Source organism: Mesoplodon bidens, assembly GCF_964165515.1.
Source record: "Mesoplodon bidens genome assembly, chromosome: 12".
In the NCBI taxonomy this organism is placed as follows: domain Eukaryota; kingdom Metazoa; phylum Chordata; class Mammalia; order Artiodactyla; family Ziphiidae; genus Mesoplodon; species Mesoplodon bidens.
The window spans coordinates 15,364,279-15,378,085 of NC_138168.1; the positions used below are offsets into that span (position 1 = coordinate 15,364,279).

Below are 13,807 nucleotides of genomic sequence, written 5' to 3' on the forward strand. Positions count from 1 at the left end.
TCCACCAGAAATGGAACTACATTTAAGACTTTTTATTTGAAAAAAGTGAACTTTCAGGCTTGCAAAGTTGATAGAGCATGAGATAACTAAAATGCATTTATTTTCTTATTCTTCTAACTCATCTTTTAACGATAAGGATGTTATATATCTTGGAAATTCACAGCAGGCTCAGACCTGTCAGGACCAAGGCATCCTAATGGTGGGTGTGAGCATGTGTGCATGCGTGTTTGCTTATGTGTGCACATATAGATCCATTCTGCTGCACTTATTTAGGTTCCAATAACGACTTTCAATAAATGTATTAACTTTCCTTGCACATTATGGAACCTAACAATATTGATAAGTATAAATGTCACAGTGAAGAAACCCTAAGTAATATGAAAAACAAAATTCTTTTTCTCAGAAAAGCAAACTTGGTATTTCCTATAATCAAGCAATTGCTATGCCCAAGCACTAAGGACCACAAACTCAGACTCTACAGATTCTTATAACAATAAAGCCATGAGCCTAGAAAACGGAACTAAGAATACTATCTTACTCTTTAATGACTTACGAACTGGTTAAAACTGCAAATGGCTTTGCTGAATACAATTTGAAATTTCAAGATTTCATGTTCTATTATCTATTCCTACCCGTTCCCAAGGGCCTTATTACACTTAACATACTTTAAATGTTATTTATTTAAAAACTTTTTTAAAAAGAACATGTTTTGTTTAAATAATGTTAACAGGCTTTTCTCTAGACTTATTATAACTATTAATTTCCTTCCTTCATTTTGTTTGCACATGGTGTATACAACAGATATAATTTGAAAGTCATTATTCTCTTCTGAGCTTAGAAAAGGGCAGCAGATACATTTGCTATAAGAAAATAGGTGAAAGTAGACAGTCTTGATATAAGCAAGATGTCATATCTAAAACAGCTCAACTTTGAAGGCAATACCAATGATAATACATCTGTATCTACATAGTTATAATGAAATTTCAGCTTGTTCTAATCAATTTTAATTTTCATGCTTAAGATACATCTTTTCTTCACATCTTAGTGAAGACTATTATATGTCAGCATAGGCTCTTCTGACTATCTCTTCAATGAAAATAAACTAAAATCAGAGCATACTTTACAAGACACTCAATAAACCAGTCATATATTCCTTCCCTCAGTGTACATTAAAGTCCTCAACAAAATCTAATCTGCATGGTAAGTATAAATATCAATGCAACAAGCACTGGAAATTTTAAACAGTAGAACGTGAAGGACTGTAGGTGTGGTAAGACAACTGTGTGGGAGGTATCTATAAAGTGGAGGGAAGGGACTTCCCTGGTTGTCCAGTGGTTAAGACTCCACCTTTCAATGCAGGGGCTGCGGGTTCTATCCCTGGTCGGGGAGCTAAGATCCCACATGCCTCGCAGCCAAAACACCAAAACATAAAACAGAAGCAATATTGTAAGAAATCCAATAAAAACTTTAAAAAGCGAAGTGGAGGAAAGAAATGAGGGATGGAGCAGCCCAGAGAATCTCCACCATGTGGCTGGGAATCAGGATGGCCTCTGAGGACAGGCAAAGGTGGGCACTGTTCCTGACACAGGATGGACGCGGGTGGGAACACCTCGAGGCAATTTCTTCTTCAGACTAAACTTTTCTTCTTGTCTCTCAGGTCCTTTGTGTAACGGATTTGTCTATATTCTCTTAAATCTAGGCCTTCCAGAGTAGAGTATTGTTTTGGAATCTGGTCAACTTACTCAACTTAAAATGCTGAAAGAATTAATCCTAAGTGACTTGCGGCAATCATCTCACCATTCTTATATTCTGACTTTCATTGCCACTCCAGAGTGTAGCTGGTACTTCATAAAATTTATTGACCATACATTCTAGTTTCCGTATGTAGAAAATAATTTTTTGTACATGATTTATCTCTTTTGAAATTGGGCTGACAACATGTGCCTCCAGAAAAGTTTGACTCAAAGCTTAAATCTGTTCATTTCAAATAGTTCTCTTGAATTGAAATAATGAGATTGTTTTATCGGCATTATTTTTTTTTTATATTCATCTTGACTTTTTTTTCTTTATAACAAATTTAATCAGTTATACATATACATATGTTTCCATATCCCCTCCCTTTTGCGTCTCCCTCCCACCCTCCCTATCCCACCCCTCCAGGCAGTCACAAAGCACCGAGCTGATATCCTTGTGCTGTGCGGCTGCTTCCCACTAGCTATCTACCTTACGTTTGGTAGTGTATATATGTCCATGCCGCTCTTTCACTTTGTCACAGCTTACCCTTCCCCCTCCCCATATCCTCAAGTCCATTCTCTAGTAGGTCTGTGTCTTTATTCCTGTCTTACCCCTATGTTCTTCATGATATATTTTTTTCTTAAATTCCATATATATGTGTTAGCATACAGTATTTGTCTTTCTCTTTCTGACTTACTTCACTCTGTATGACAGACTCTAGGTCTATCCACCTCATTACAAACAGCTCAATTTCATTTCTTTTTATGGCTGAGTAATATTCCATTGTATATATGTGCCACATCTTCTTTATCCATTCATCCGATGATGGACACTTAGGTTGTTTCCATCTCCGGGCTATTGTAAATAGGGCTGCTATGAACATTTTGGTACATGTCTCTTTTTGAATTATGGTTTTCTCAGGGTATATGCCCAGTAGTGGGATTGCTGGGTCATATGGTAGTTCTATTTGTAGTTTTTTAAGGAACCTCCATACCGTTCTCCATAGCGGCTGTACCAATTCACATTCCCACCAGCAGTGCAAGAGTGTTCCCTTTTTTCCACAGCCTCTCCAGCATTTATTGTTTCTAGATTTTTTGATGATGGCCTTTCTGACTGGTGTGAGATGATATCTCATTGTAGTTTTGATTTGCATTTCTCTAATGAGTAAAGATGTTGAGCATCCTTTCATGTGTTTGTTGGCAGTCTGTATATCTTCTGTGGAGAAATGTCTATTTAGGTCTTCTGCCCATTTTTGGATTGGGTTGTTTGTTTTTTTGTTATTGAGCTGCATGAGCTGCTTATAAATTTTGGAGATTAATCCTTTGTCACTTGCTTCATTTGCAAATATTTTCTCCCATTCTGAGGGTTGTCTTTGGTCTTGTTTATGGTTTCCTTTGCTGTGCAAAAGCTTTGAAGTTTCATTAGGTCCCATGTGTTTATTTTTGTCTTTATTTCCATTTCTCTAGGAGGTGGGTCCAAAAGGATCTTGCTGTGATTTATGTCATAGAGTGTTCGGCCTATGTTTTCCTCTAAGAGTTTGATAGTGTCTGGCCTTACATTTAGGTCTTTAATCCATTTTGAGCTTATTTTTGTGTATGGTGTTAGGGAGTGATCTAATCTCATACTTTTACATGTCCCTATCCAGTTTTCCCAGCACCACTTATTGAAGAGACTGTCCTTTCTCCACTGTACATTCCTGCCTCCTTTATCAAAGATAAGGTGACCATATGTCCGTGGGTTTAACTCTGGGCTTTCTATCCTGTTCCATTGATCTATCTTTCTGTTTTTGTGCCAGTACCATACTGTCTTGATTACTGTAGCTTTGTAGTATAATCTGGATTCAGGGAGCCTGATTCCTCCAGCTCCATTTTTCGTTCTCAAAATCTTTGGCTATTCGGGGTCTTTTGTGTTTCCATACAAATTGTGAAATTTTTTGCTCTAGTTCTGTGAAAAATGCCAGTGGTAGTTTGATAGGGATTGCATTGAATCTGTAGATTGTTTTGGGTAGTAGAGTCATTTTCACAATGTTGATTCTTCCAATCCAAGAACATGGTACATCTCTCCATCTATTTGTATCATCTTTAATTTCTTTCATCAGTGTCTTATAATTTTCTGCATACAGGTCTTTTGTCTCCTTAGGTAGGTTTATTCCTAGATATTTTATTCTTTTTGTTGCAATGGTAAATGGGAGTGTTTCCTTGATTTCACTTTCAGATTTTTCATCATTAGTATATAGGAATGCCAGAGATTTCTCTGCATTAATTTTGTATCCTGCAACTTTACCAAATTCATTGATTAGCTCTAGTAGTTTTCTGGTAGCATCTTTAGGATTCTCTATGTATAGTATCATGTCATCTGCAAATAGTGACAGCTTTACTTCTTCTTTTCCAATTTGGATTCCTTTTATTTCCTTTTCTTCTCTGATGGCTGTGGCTAAAACTTCCAAAACTAGGTTGAATAAGAGTGGTGAGTGTGGGCAACCTTGTCTTGTTCCTGATCTTAGTGGAAATGGTTTCAGTTTTTCACCATTGAGGACGATGCTGGCGGTGGGTTTGTCATATATGGCCTTTATTATGTTGAGGAAAGTTCCCTCTATGCCTACTTTCTGCAGGGTTTTTATCATAAATGGGTGTTGAATTTTGTCGAAAGCTTTCTCTGCATCTATTGAGATGATCATATGGTTTTTCTCCTTCAATTTGTTAATATGGTGTATCATGTGGATTGATTTGCGTATATTGAAGAATCCTTGCATTCCTGGAATAAACCCCACTTGATCATGGTGTATGATCCTTTTAATGTGCTGTTGGATTCTGTTTGCTAGTATTTTGTTGAGGATTTTTGCATCTATGTTCATCAGTGATATTGGCCTGTAGTTTTCTTTCTTTGTGACATCCTTCTCTGGTTTTGGTATCAAGGTGATGGTGGCCTCGTAGAATGAGTTTGGGAGTGTTCCTCCCTCTGCTATATTTTGGAAGAGTTTCAGAAGGATAGGTGTTAGCTCTTCTCTAAATGCTTGATAGAATTCGCCTGTGAAGCCATCTGGTCCTGGGCTTTTGTTTGTTGGAAGATTTTTTATCACAGTTTCAATTTCAGTGCTTGTGATTGGTCTGTTCATATTTTCTATTTCTTCCTGATTCAGTCTTGGCAGGTTGTGCATTTCTAAGAATTTGTCCATTTCTTCCAGGTTGTCCTTTTTATTGGCATAGAGTTGCTTATAGTAATCTCTCATGATCTTTTTTATTTCTGCAGTGTCAGTTGTTACTTCTCCTTTTTATATCTAATTCTATTGATTTGAGTCTTCTCCCTTTTTTTCTTGATGAGTCTGGCTAATGGTTTATCAATTTTGTTTATCTTCTCAAAGAACTAGCTTTTAGTTTTATTGATCTTTGCTATCATTTCCTTCATTTCTTTTTCATTTATTTCTGATCTGATTTTTATGATTTCTTTCCTTCTGCTAACTTTGGGATGTTTTTGTTCTTCTTTCTCTAATTGCTTTAGGTGCAAGGTTAGGTTGTTTATTCGAGATGTTTCCTGTTTCTTAAGGTGGGATTGTATTGCTATAAACTTCCCTCTTAGAACTGCTTTTGCTGCATCCCATAGGTTTTGGGTCGTTGTGTCTTCATTGTCATTTGTTTCTAGGTATTTTTTAATTTCCTCTTTTATTTCTTCAGTGATCACTTCGTTATTAAGTAGTGTATTGTTTAGCCTCCATGTGTTTGTATTTTTTACAGCTCTTTTCCTGTAATTGATATCTAGTCTCATAGCATTGTGGTCGGAAAAGATACTTGATACAATTTCAATTTTCTTAAATTTACCAAGGCTTGATATGTGACCCAAGATATGATCTATCCTGGAGAATGTTCCATGAGCACTTGAGAAAAATGTGTATTCTGTTGTTTTTGGATGGAATGTCCTATAAATATCAATTAAGTCCATCTTGTTTAATGTATCATTTAAAGCTTGTGTTTCCTTATTTATTTTCATTTTGGATGATCTGTCCATTGGTGAAAGTGGGGTGTTAAAGTCCCCTACTCTGATTGTGTTACTGTCGATTTCCCCTTTTATGGCTGTTAGTATTTGCCTTATGTATTGAGGTGCTCCTATGTTTGGTGCATAAATATTTACAATTGTTATATCTTCTTCTTGGATCGATCCCTTGATCATTATGTAGTGTCCTTCTTTGTCTCTTCTAGTAGTCTTTATTTTAAAGTCCATTTTGTCTGATATGAGAATTGCTACTCCAGCTTTCTTTTCGTTTCCATTTGCATGGAATATCTTTTTCCATCCCCTTACTTTCAATCTGTACGTGTCTCTAGGTCTGAAGTGGGTCTCTTGTAGACAGCATATATATGGGTCTTGTTTTTGTATCCATTCAGCCAATCTGTATCTTTTGGTGGGAGCATTTAGTCCATTTACATTGAAGGTAATTATCGATATGTATGTTCCTATTCCCATTTCCTTAATTGTTTTGGGTTCGTTATTGTAGGTCTTTTACTTCTGTTGTGTTTCTTGCCTAGAGAAGTTCCTTTAGCATTTGTTGTAAAGCTGGTTTGGTGGTGCTGAACTCTCTCAGCTTTTGCTTGTCTGTAAACGTTTTAATTTCTCCATCAAATCTGAATGAGATCCTTGCTGGGTAGAGTAATCTTGGTTGCAGGTTTTTCTCCTTCATCACTTTAATTATGTCCTGCCACTCCCTTCTGGCTTGTAGAGTTTCTGCTGAGAGATCAGCTGTTATCCTGATGGGGATTCCCTCGTGTGTTATTTGTTGTTTTTGCCTTGCTGCTTTTAATATGATTTCTTTGTGTTTAATTTTTGACAGTTTGATTAATATGTGTCTTGGCGTATTTCTCCTTGGATTTATTCTGTATGGGACTCTCTGTGCCTCCTGGACTTGATTAACTATTTCCTTTCCCATATTAGGGAAGTTTTCAACTAGAATCTCTTCAAATATTTTCTCAGTCCCTTTCTTTTTCTCTTCTTCTTCTGGAACCCTTATAATTCGAATGTTGGTGCGTTTAATGTTGTCCCAGAGGTCTCTGAGACTGTCCTCTGTTCTTTTCATTCTTTTTTCTTTATTTTGCTCTGCATCAGTTATTTCCACTATTTTATCTTCCACCTCACTTATCCGTTCTTCTGCCTCAGTTATTCTGCTATTGATCCCATCTAGAGTATTTTTTATTTCATGTATTGTGTTTTTAATCGATGCTTGATTCATCTTTAGTTCTTCTAGGTCCTTGTTAACTGTTTCTTGCATTTTGTCTATTCTATTTCCAAGATTTTGGATCTGGGAAATAGAATCTTGGATCATCTTTACCATCATTATTCTGAATTCTTTTTCAGGTAGACTGCCTATTTCCTCTTCATTTGTTAGATCTGGTGGGTTTTTATCTTGCTCCTTCACCTGCTGTGTGTTTTTGTGTCTTCTCATTTTGCTTATGTTACTGTGTTTGGGGTCTCCTTTTTGCAGGCTGCAGGTTCGTAGTTCCCGTTGTTTTTGGTGTCTGTCCCCAGTGGCTAAGGTTGGTTTAGTGGGTTGTGTAAGCTTCCTGGTGGAGGGGACTATTGCCTGTGTTCTGGTGGATGAGGCTGGATCTTGTCTTTCTGGTGGGCAGGTCCACGTCTGGTGGTGTGCTTTGGGGTGTCTGCGGAATTTTTATGATTTTAGGCCACCTCTCTGCTAATGGGTGGCGTTGTGTTCCTGTCTTGCTAGTTGTTTGGCTTAGGGTGTCCACCACTGTAGCTTGCTGGTCGTTGAGTGAAGCTGGGTGCTGGTGTTGAGATGGAGATCTCTGGAAGATTTTTGCCGTTTGATATTATGTGGAGCTGGGAGGTCTCTTGTGGACCAGTGTCCTGAAGTTGGCTCTCCCACCTCAGAGGCACAGCACTGACTCCGGGCTCCTCAATTTGGGATGATGTGTTTTCTATTCATGTATTCCACAGATGCAGGGTACATCAAGTTGATTGTGGAGCTTTAATCCGCTGCTTCTGAGGCTGCTGGGAGAGGTTTCCCTTTCTCCTCTTTGTTCTCACAGCTCCTGGGTCTCAGCTTTGGATTTGGCCCCGCGTCTGCGTGTAGGTTGCCGGAGGGCGTCTGTTCTTCACTCAGACAGGACAGGGTTAAAGGAGCAGCCTCTTCGGGGACTCTGGCTCACTCAGGCTGGGCGGGAGGGAGGGGCACGGAGTGCGGGGCGAGCCTGCAGCGGCAGAGGTCGGCGTGACGTTGCACCAGCCTGAGGCGTGCCGTGCGTTCTCCCAGGGAAGCCGCCCCTGGATCCCGGGACCCCGGCAGTGGCGGGCTGCACACGCTCCCGGAAGGGCGGTGTGGGCAGTGACCTGCGCTCGCACACAGGCTTCTTGGCGGCGGCAGTAGCAGCCCCAGCGTCCCACGCCCGTCACTGGGCTCCGCGCTTTCAGTCGCGACTCGCGCCCGTCTGTGGAGCCCCTTTAAGCAGCGCTCTTAATCCCCTCTCCTCGCGCACCAGGAAACCAAGAGGGAAGAAAAAGTCTCTTGCCTCTTCGGCAACTCCAGAGTTTTCCCGGACTCCCTCCCGGCTAGCTGTGGCACATTAGCCCCCTTCAGGCTGAGTTCTCGCCGCCAGACCCAGTCCTCTCCCTGCGCTCTGACCGAAGCCCGAGCCTCAGCTTCCAGCGTTGCGCGCCCCGGCGGGCGAGCAGACAAGCCTCTCGGGCTGGTGAGTGCCTCTCGGCACCAATCCTCTGTGTGGGGATCTCTCCGCTTTGCCCTACCCAGGTATGTGGGGGGTTTCTTGCCTTTTGGGAGGTCTGGGGTCTTCTGCCAGCGTTCAGTAGGTGTTCTGTAGGAGTTGTTCCACGTGTAGCTGTATTTCTGGTGTATCCGTGGGGAGGAAGGTGATCTCCGCGTCTTATTCTTCCGCCATCTTACCCGGAAGTCCGGCATTATTTTTAAGGTTACTCTTTCTTCAGCTTATGAAAGACAAGCCATTTAATTAACATGTTCTTTAAATTCTCAGTAGTGATTTTATCTTTATTTAGGAAAGTTTTGTGAATGTTCATTTACAGAATTGTTTACTCCATAACAAACAGGATATACATTCTGACATTGCATTGTTTTTTCAGTAGGCAATTCAAGGAATTATTATCTCTTACTGTGTTTCACCAATGCTTATAACTGGATAGACATTACCATGATAAACAATATATACAAACAAATATGTAAATAAATATTTTCTAATACATGTTGAAGGTACACAGCTCCTTATTCAAAAATTATGTTAAATGTATCTCCTAACTTTCAGTGCAGTGATGAGGTTAGGGTCATTAAAGGTATGAGGAGGTAGATATAACAGAAATAAAATACATTGTCAAAGTTAGATAGAAGCCGTATGGTCACATTTTGGCAAAACTGGGAAAAGGCCGAATAGTTTAAGTATCAATCATGATGTTTAAAACTTACTGCTGAGAGATTTGAGACTTTCATTAAACCATTTAGGAAGCTGGAACCTTTGCAAAAAGTGGTTTATAAGGAAGATAATTGTCATTTTTTAATAAAATGAAGTGGAGTTTTTTAAAATCAGAAATTATAAAATACCGGAAATGTACAGGTTTTGTAAACTAAAGGATGTGAGAATCAATTTCATCATTTCATTCACTAACTATATGAACTTGGGAAAATCACTATCATTTTGTGCTTTCATTAATTGTATGCAAAAGTCAAGTTCATAGAAACTTTGCAAGGGATTAAAAAAAAAAGCTATGTATATGCAACATATGAGACAGTTTAACACAGGAATTGTAAAAGCATAATTAAGAAAGTCTTAATAGGAATCACTTTCCTTGCCCCTTAAATCAATGATTTAGGTATTTAAGGTGGATGTTTAAAGGATAAGTAGATATTTTAAATTTCTACATAAGGTCTGAACAAGGTCTAAAGAATTTCAGTTGCAGGTGGATGGATTTAACAAAGGGTTCTTGTCATTCTGGATGGAAGAGTTGGATTTGAATCACTGGAGCACCCAAACAGTTACAAGGAGGCTCCTCTGATCCTGGATGTAGCACTTTAAAAAGTTGCTTCACTGACTCTCCTACCCTGGGGTACCCTGGAGGACATCACTGCCCTTTGCTTTATGTCTGTAGCTTCTGTTGCTGCATGCATCTTAAACCTCTGTGTTTACATGGCAGTCCTCCTCATCATGTGGCAAGACTGGTTCTTTCATCTTGATCTCCCCCACTTCTTAGCTTAGAGCCCAATAAAGATGTGGGCACTGACAAACTATTAACTATTATCCTGGAGAAATTGAAGAGAGTTCTATTATGAACAAAAGCATAGGATAATGTGTCATTTTGTTTTTATATAATACATGTCCTCATAAGAAATTAATTCATTTGCAACTCTAAAGAGTTTAGAAAATAGGTTCTGGTCTTATCAGTCAAAAGAAGGACTGTTAACCTTCTTTAAAAGTTAAATTCTACAAGCAACTCAATGCCAAGTGGATGATACTTACATTAGCCAAATGAGCTAGTTCTATCTCCAGGAATGAATCAGTTGTCTTGGGTTCAGGCCTTATGGTGACCACGATGATTTTGGAATTAACGACAGTATAATTTCTGAAACAGAATAATTATGATTAAAAGGAGACAGGATTGATGATGAATATGAATTCCTACTGTTCGATACATGTTGTGATGACATTTTTAATAAATGTATCCTAAGTAAAGACATAGAAACATCACTCAAATAGATTTAAAACATGATACTGAACTACTATTCATGGAAAGATATAGTTGATTTTTTGTTATAAATATACCCGATCTGGAACTAGAAAACTTTAGGGGGAGAAAGCTATTGCTGACCGTTACCATTTTAAAGGCAGGAAAGATGGAAAAGCAATAGCACTAACAATTACTTAAATCTGATTTACCTGCAAGACAGGTGGATCATGAATTCAAAACTTCAGGCAATTTTTAAATGAATATAATCCATTCATCTCAAGGTGGACCTAACAGTTTGGTTTTCCAAAAGACCAAATATTTTTCTTGCAAAGTGCTGTTTTGGTGGGGTTTTTTTTAGACTATCTCAAAATTTGTTAAGATAAATGATTAGAAAGTGGTGTAGAATGAAAACAAGTAGAAACTAAATATCAATAAACTTTGTTGCTAATTACTGACCATCATTCATTTCAACAATAGAGATTTACAGGCCACTTCTTTATCTCAACATGCTAGATGTAAAGAACATATTTATCACAGGTAGCAAGACAAAGTCACTTTATTTTTTTCTTATTTTTTGTTGTTTAAGGCGTTATTTATAGGTAATAAAATTCATCAACTTTAAGTGGACAGTTTAAAGCTTTTGGTAACTGTATGCTACAATGCACGCACCACCAAATCCAGACAGACAATCCTCCACAGTTTCCTTGAGCCCCTTTGCACTTGATCCCCACACCCCTCCCCATGGTTCCAGGAAACCATGGACATATTGTCACTATAATTATGTCTCTGTAGAATTTCATTATATAGAATCATACACTACATAGACTTTTGTGTTTGACTTAATTCACTCATCATAATGTTTTTGAGATTTATCAGTCCTGTTTCTCTTTATAGCTCTGTAGTATTTCATGACATTGAATTTGTGATCTATTCATCAGTTAAGTAAGCAACCTTTAGGTTACTTCTGATTTTTAGCTTTTATGATTTTTAGCAGCTAATCATATTTGCCTATTATGAATAATTGGTATACATACATTCTGGATGGACATATATTTTCATGTCTTGAGTAAATAACTATGAGTGGAATTGCTTGCTCATGTGGTAAAAGCATGTTTAATTTTAAAAGTTACTGCCATACAGTTTTCTAAAATGGCTGTATCATCAAAGTCATATAATTCTAATATCATAGAACCTCACATTCTTTGTGAAAATATTTTCTCTAATGGGCTGATTTTTGCCACAAAATTTCACCAGAAAAAATGCCAACTATGCCACACTTGGAGGAATATTTAGTAGCAGAGGAACTATAAACATATTCTGAGTGGGATAACATTTTTTAACCCATATATTTACTAATGTCAAATAACAAATTCTAGAACACTCAGGAAGTTTCATGGTACCCAGCCTAACAGAAAAATAGTAAAAAACAACAAAGTATAAATTTGTCTTCAGTATTCCTTAAGAGGAAGGGGTTGTAAACAGAGAAAGTTGGTTGACTGTTATTTATTTCATTTAATACGAAATAAGTTGGGTTTCCCTGGTGGCGCAGTGGTTAAGAATCTGCCTGCCAGTGCAGGGGACACAGGTTTGAGCCCTGGTCAGGGAAGATCCCACAACTAAGCCCATGCACCACAACTACTGAGCCTGCTCTATAGATCCCGTAAGCCACAACTACCAGATCCCTTGCACCTAAAGCCCATGCTCTGCAACAAGAGAAGACAACACAGTGAGAAGCGTGTGCACCATAACAAAGAGTAGCCCCTGCTCGCTGCAACTATAGAAAGCCTGCACTCAGCAATGAAGACCCAATGCAGCCAAAATAAAATAAATAAATTTATTAAAGAAAAATACTAAATGAGTCAACTGAAGGTAAGGGGCATTGAGAAGCATATGGAAGTAAGCTCTAAATGTCAAGCTTCCTTTGTAAACTCACTCTTCCCTGTTTCTCTGTGAGCAAAAGTAATCAGGGGATCAAGTGAGAATAGATGGGATTAACTGTGAGGTGATACCAGTTGATTAATTATGTTAACAGATCTGACAGGATTCCCAGAAAATGACTATATATATATGTATATATATATATATAAATATATATATATATATATATCTTGTCCCATATATATATAACTTGGAGTTGGGGACAAAGTTAATCTGCCACCACCAAAAAAATTTATGGCGGTTTCTCCCAAAGAACAGTCCTGGGACCCAGATTCAATTTCCTTTTTCAGGAATGAATACATTTGAGTTCAGGTTTAGTTATCTGAAACAAAAATATTTACACATCACACAAACCCAATCTGCCCTCTTATTCTGGTCGTGTTTATAATCCCATTTCCCTGCAATAAATAAAACTAAATGCTAATTTATAAACTGCTAATTTTAACAAATTTTAGTTAAATTTGATAGTATACAGATATTTTATATTATTTTAGAAGTTGTATACTGATTTACTGGAAAATACAGATGTGTGTATTCCAAACAGGAATTTATAACTTGTCAAGATATTTATGAAGTTCTTCTTGTGTGTTTGGGCTTGTGGGTATTTTAGCCCTAGGAAACTGGATGGTAGAGAGCCAAGTGGCTTAGATAAGCAGCCTTCTCTAGAGTATTTACTCTGTGGCAGGTTCACCAGCTACCTAATCAGCCTGGCGGAGAAGGTCCCTAGAAGATGAAATCTGCCTTATGGCTTTTGCTAAGTATGTGTCTTGGGAATGGGGGGAGAGGGCATGTGTGTGTACGTGTGTTAACTCATTTAGACTACATCTGAGGAGGGATATGTGTCAATATATTTATGCATATGGATGTGCTTATAACATTATGTGAGTCCCCTCCCACCTTGAGTTACTACCATGTACTAGCTCTACCCCACACCCATTAATGTTATGTATGTCTCCTTCCACAAGATTATAGTTCAAGGAGGGCAAGATTTGTATCTAGCATTTACGTATCCTCATTTACATTATGCATGGCACATTTTAGGGCTAACACATATTTGAATGACTTATTAAATACCACATAATAAACAAAAATATCAAACTTTTGGCCAATGTGATTTAAAATATAATGTCAATATCACAGTATCCAAATATTTAATGAAGGAAAAATAAGCAAATTTACATTATGCAGTGGCTCCCTTTTAAAAAAGTGTACAGTGTACAAAATTTCTTTAATTTATTCCATCAATTTATTCTAATTTGCATAAGTGAATACCTGGCTCCTCGTGTTCCATGTCAGGCTTTGTGATCTACTAATGCTTCCTGGCTGGGTTCACATTTGTATTCACTGCTGGAAAAGCAGATCTTACAGCCAAATGGATTTCATGCCTAAAGTAATAAAGATCTTTCTTGTCCTTGAGATTAGCACTAGTCAGTGTCTAAAACAT

At 38.0% G+C, this 13,807-nt stretch overlaps 1 protein-coding gene across 1 annotated transcript in view; it reads right to left on the reverse strand.

Moving 5' to 3' along the window:
- Positions 1-13,807, reverse strand: part of ADGRB3 (adhesion G protein-coupled receptor B3) — a gene marked incomplete at both ends in the record, with an annotated part of 792,585 nt that overhangs the window by 334,385 nt on the left and 444,393 nt on the right. Inside the window, one exon of the mRNA XM_081251355.1 lies at positions 10,218-10,320. Coding sequence (XP_081107481.1) covers positions 10,218-10,320 — 103 coding nt within the window. The remainder of the gene's footprint in view (positions 1-10,217; positions 10,321-13,807) is intronic.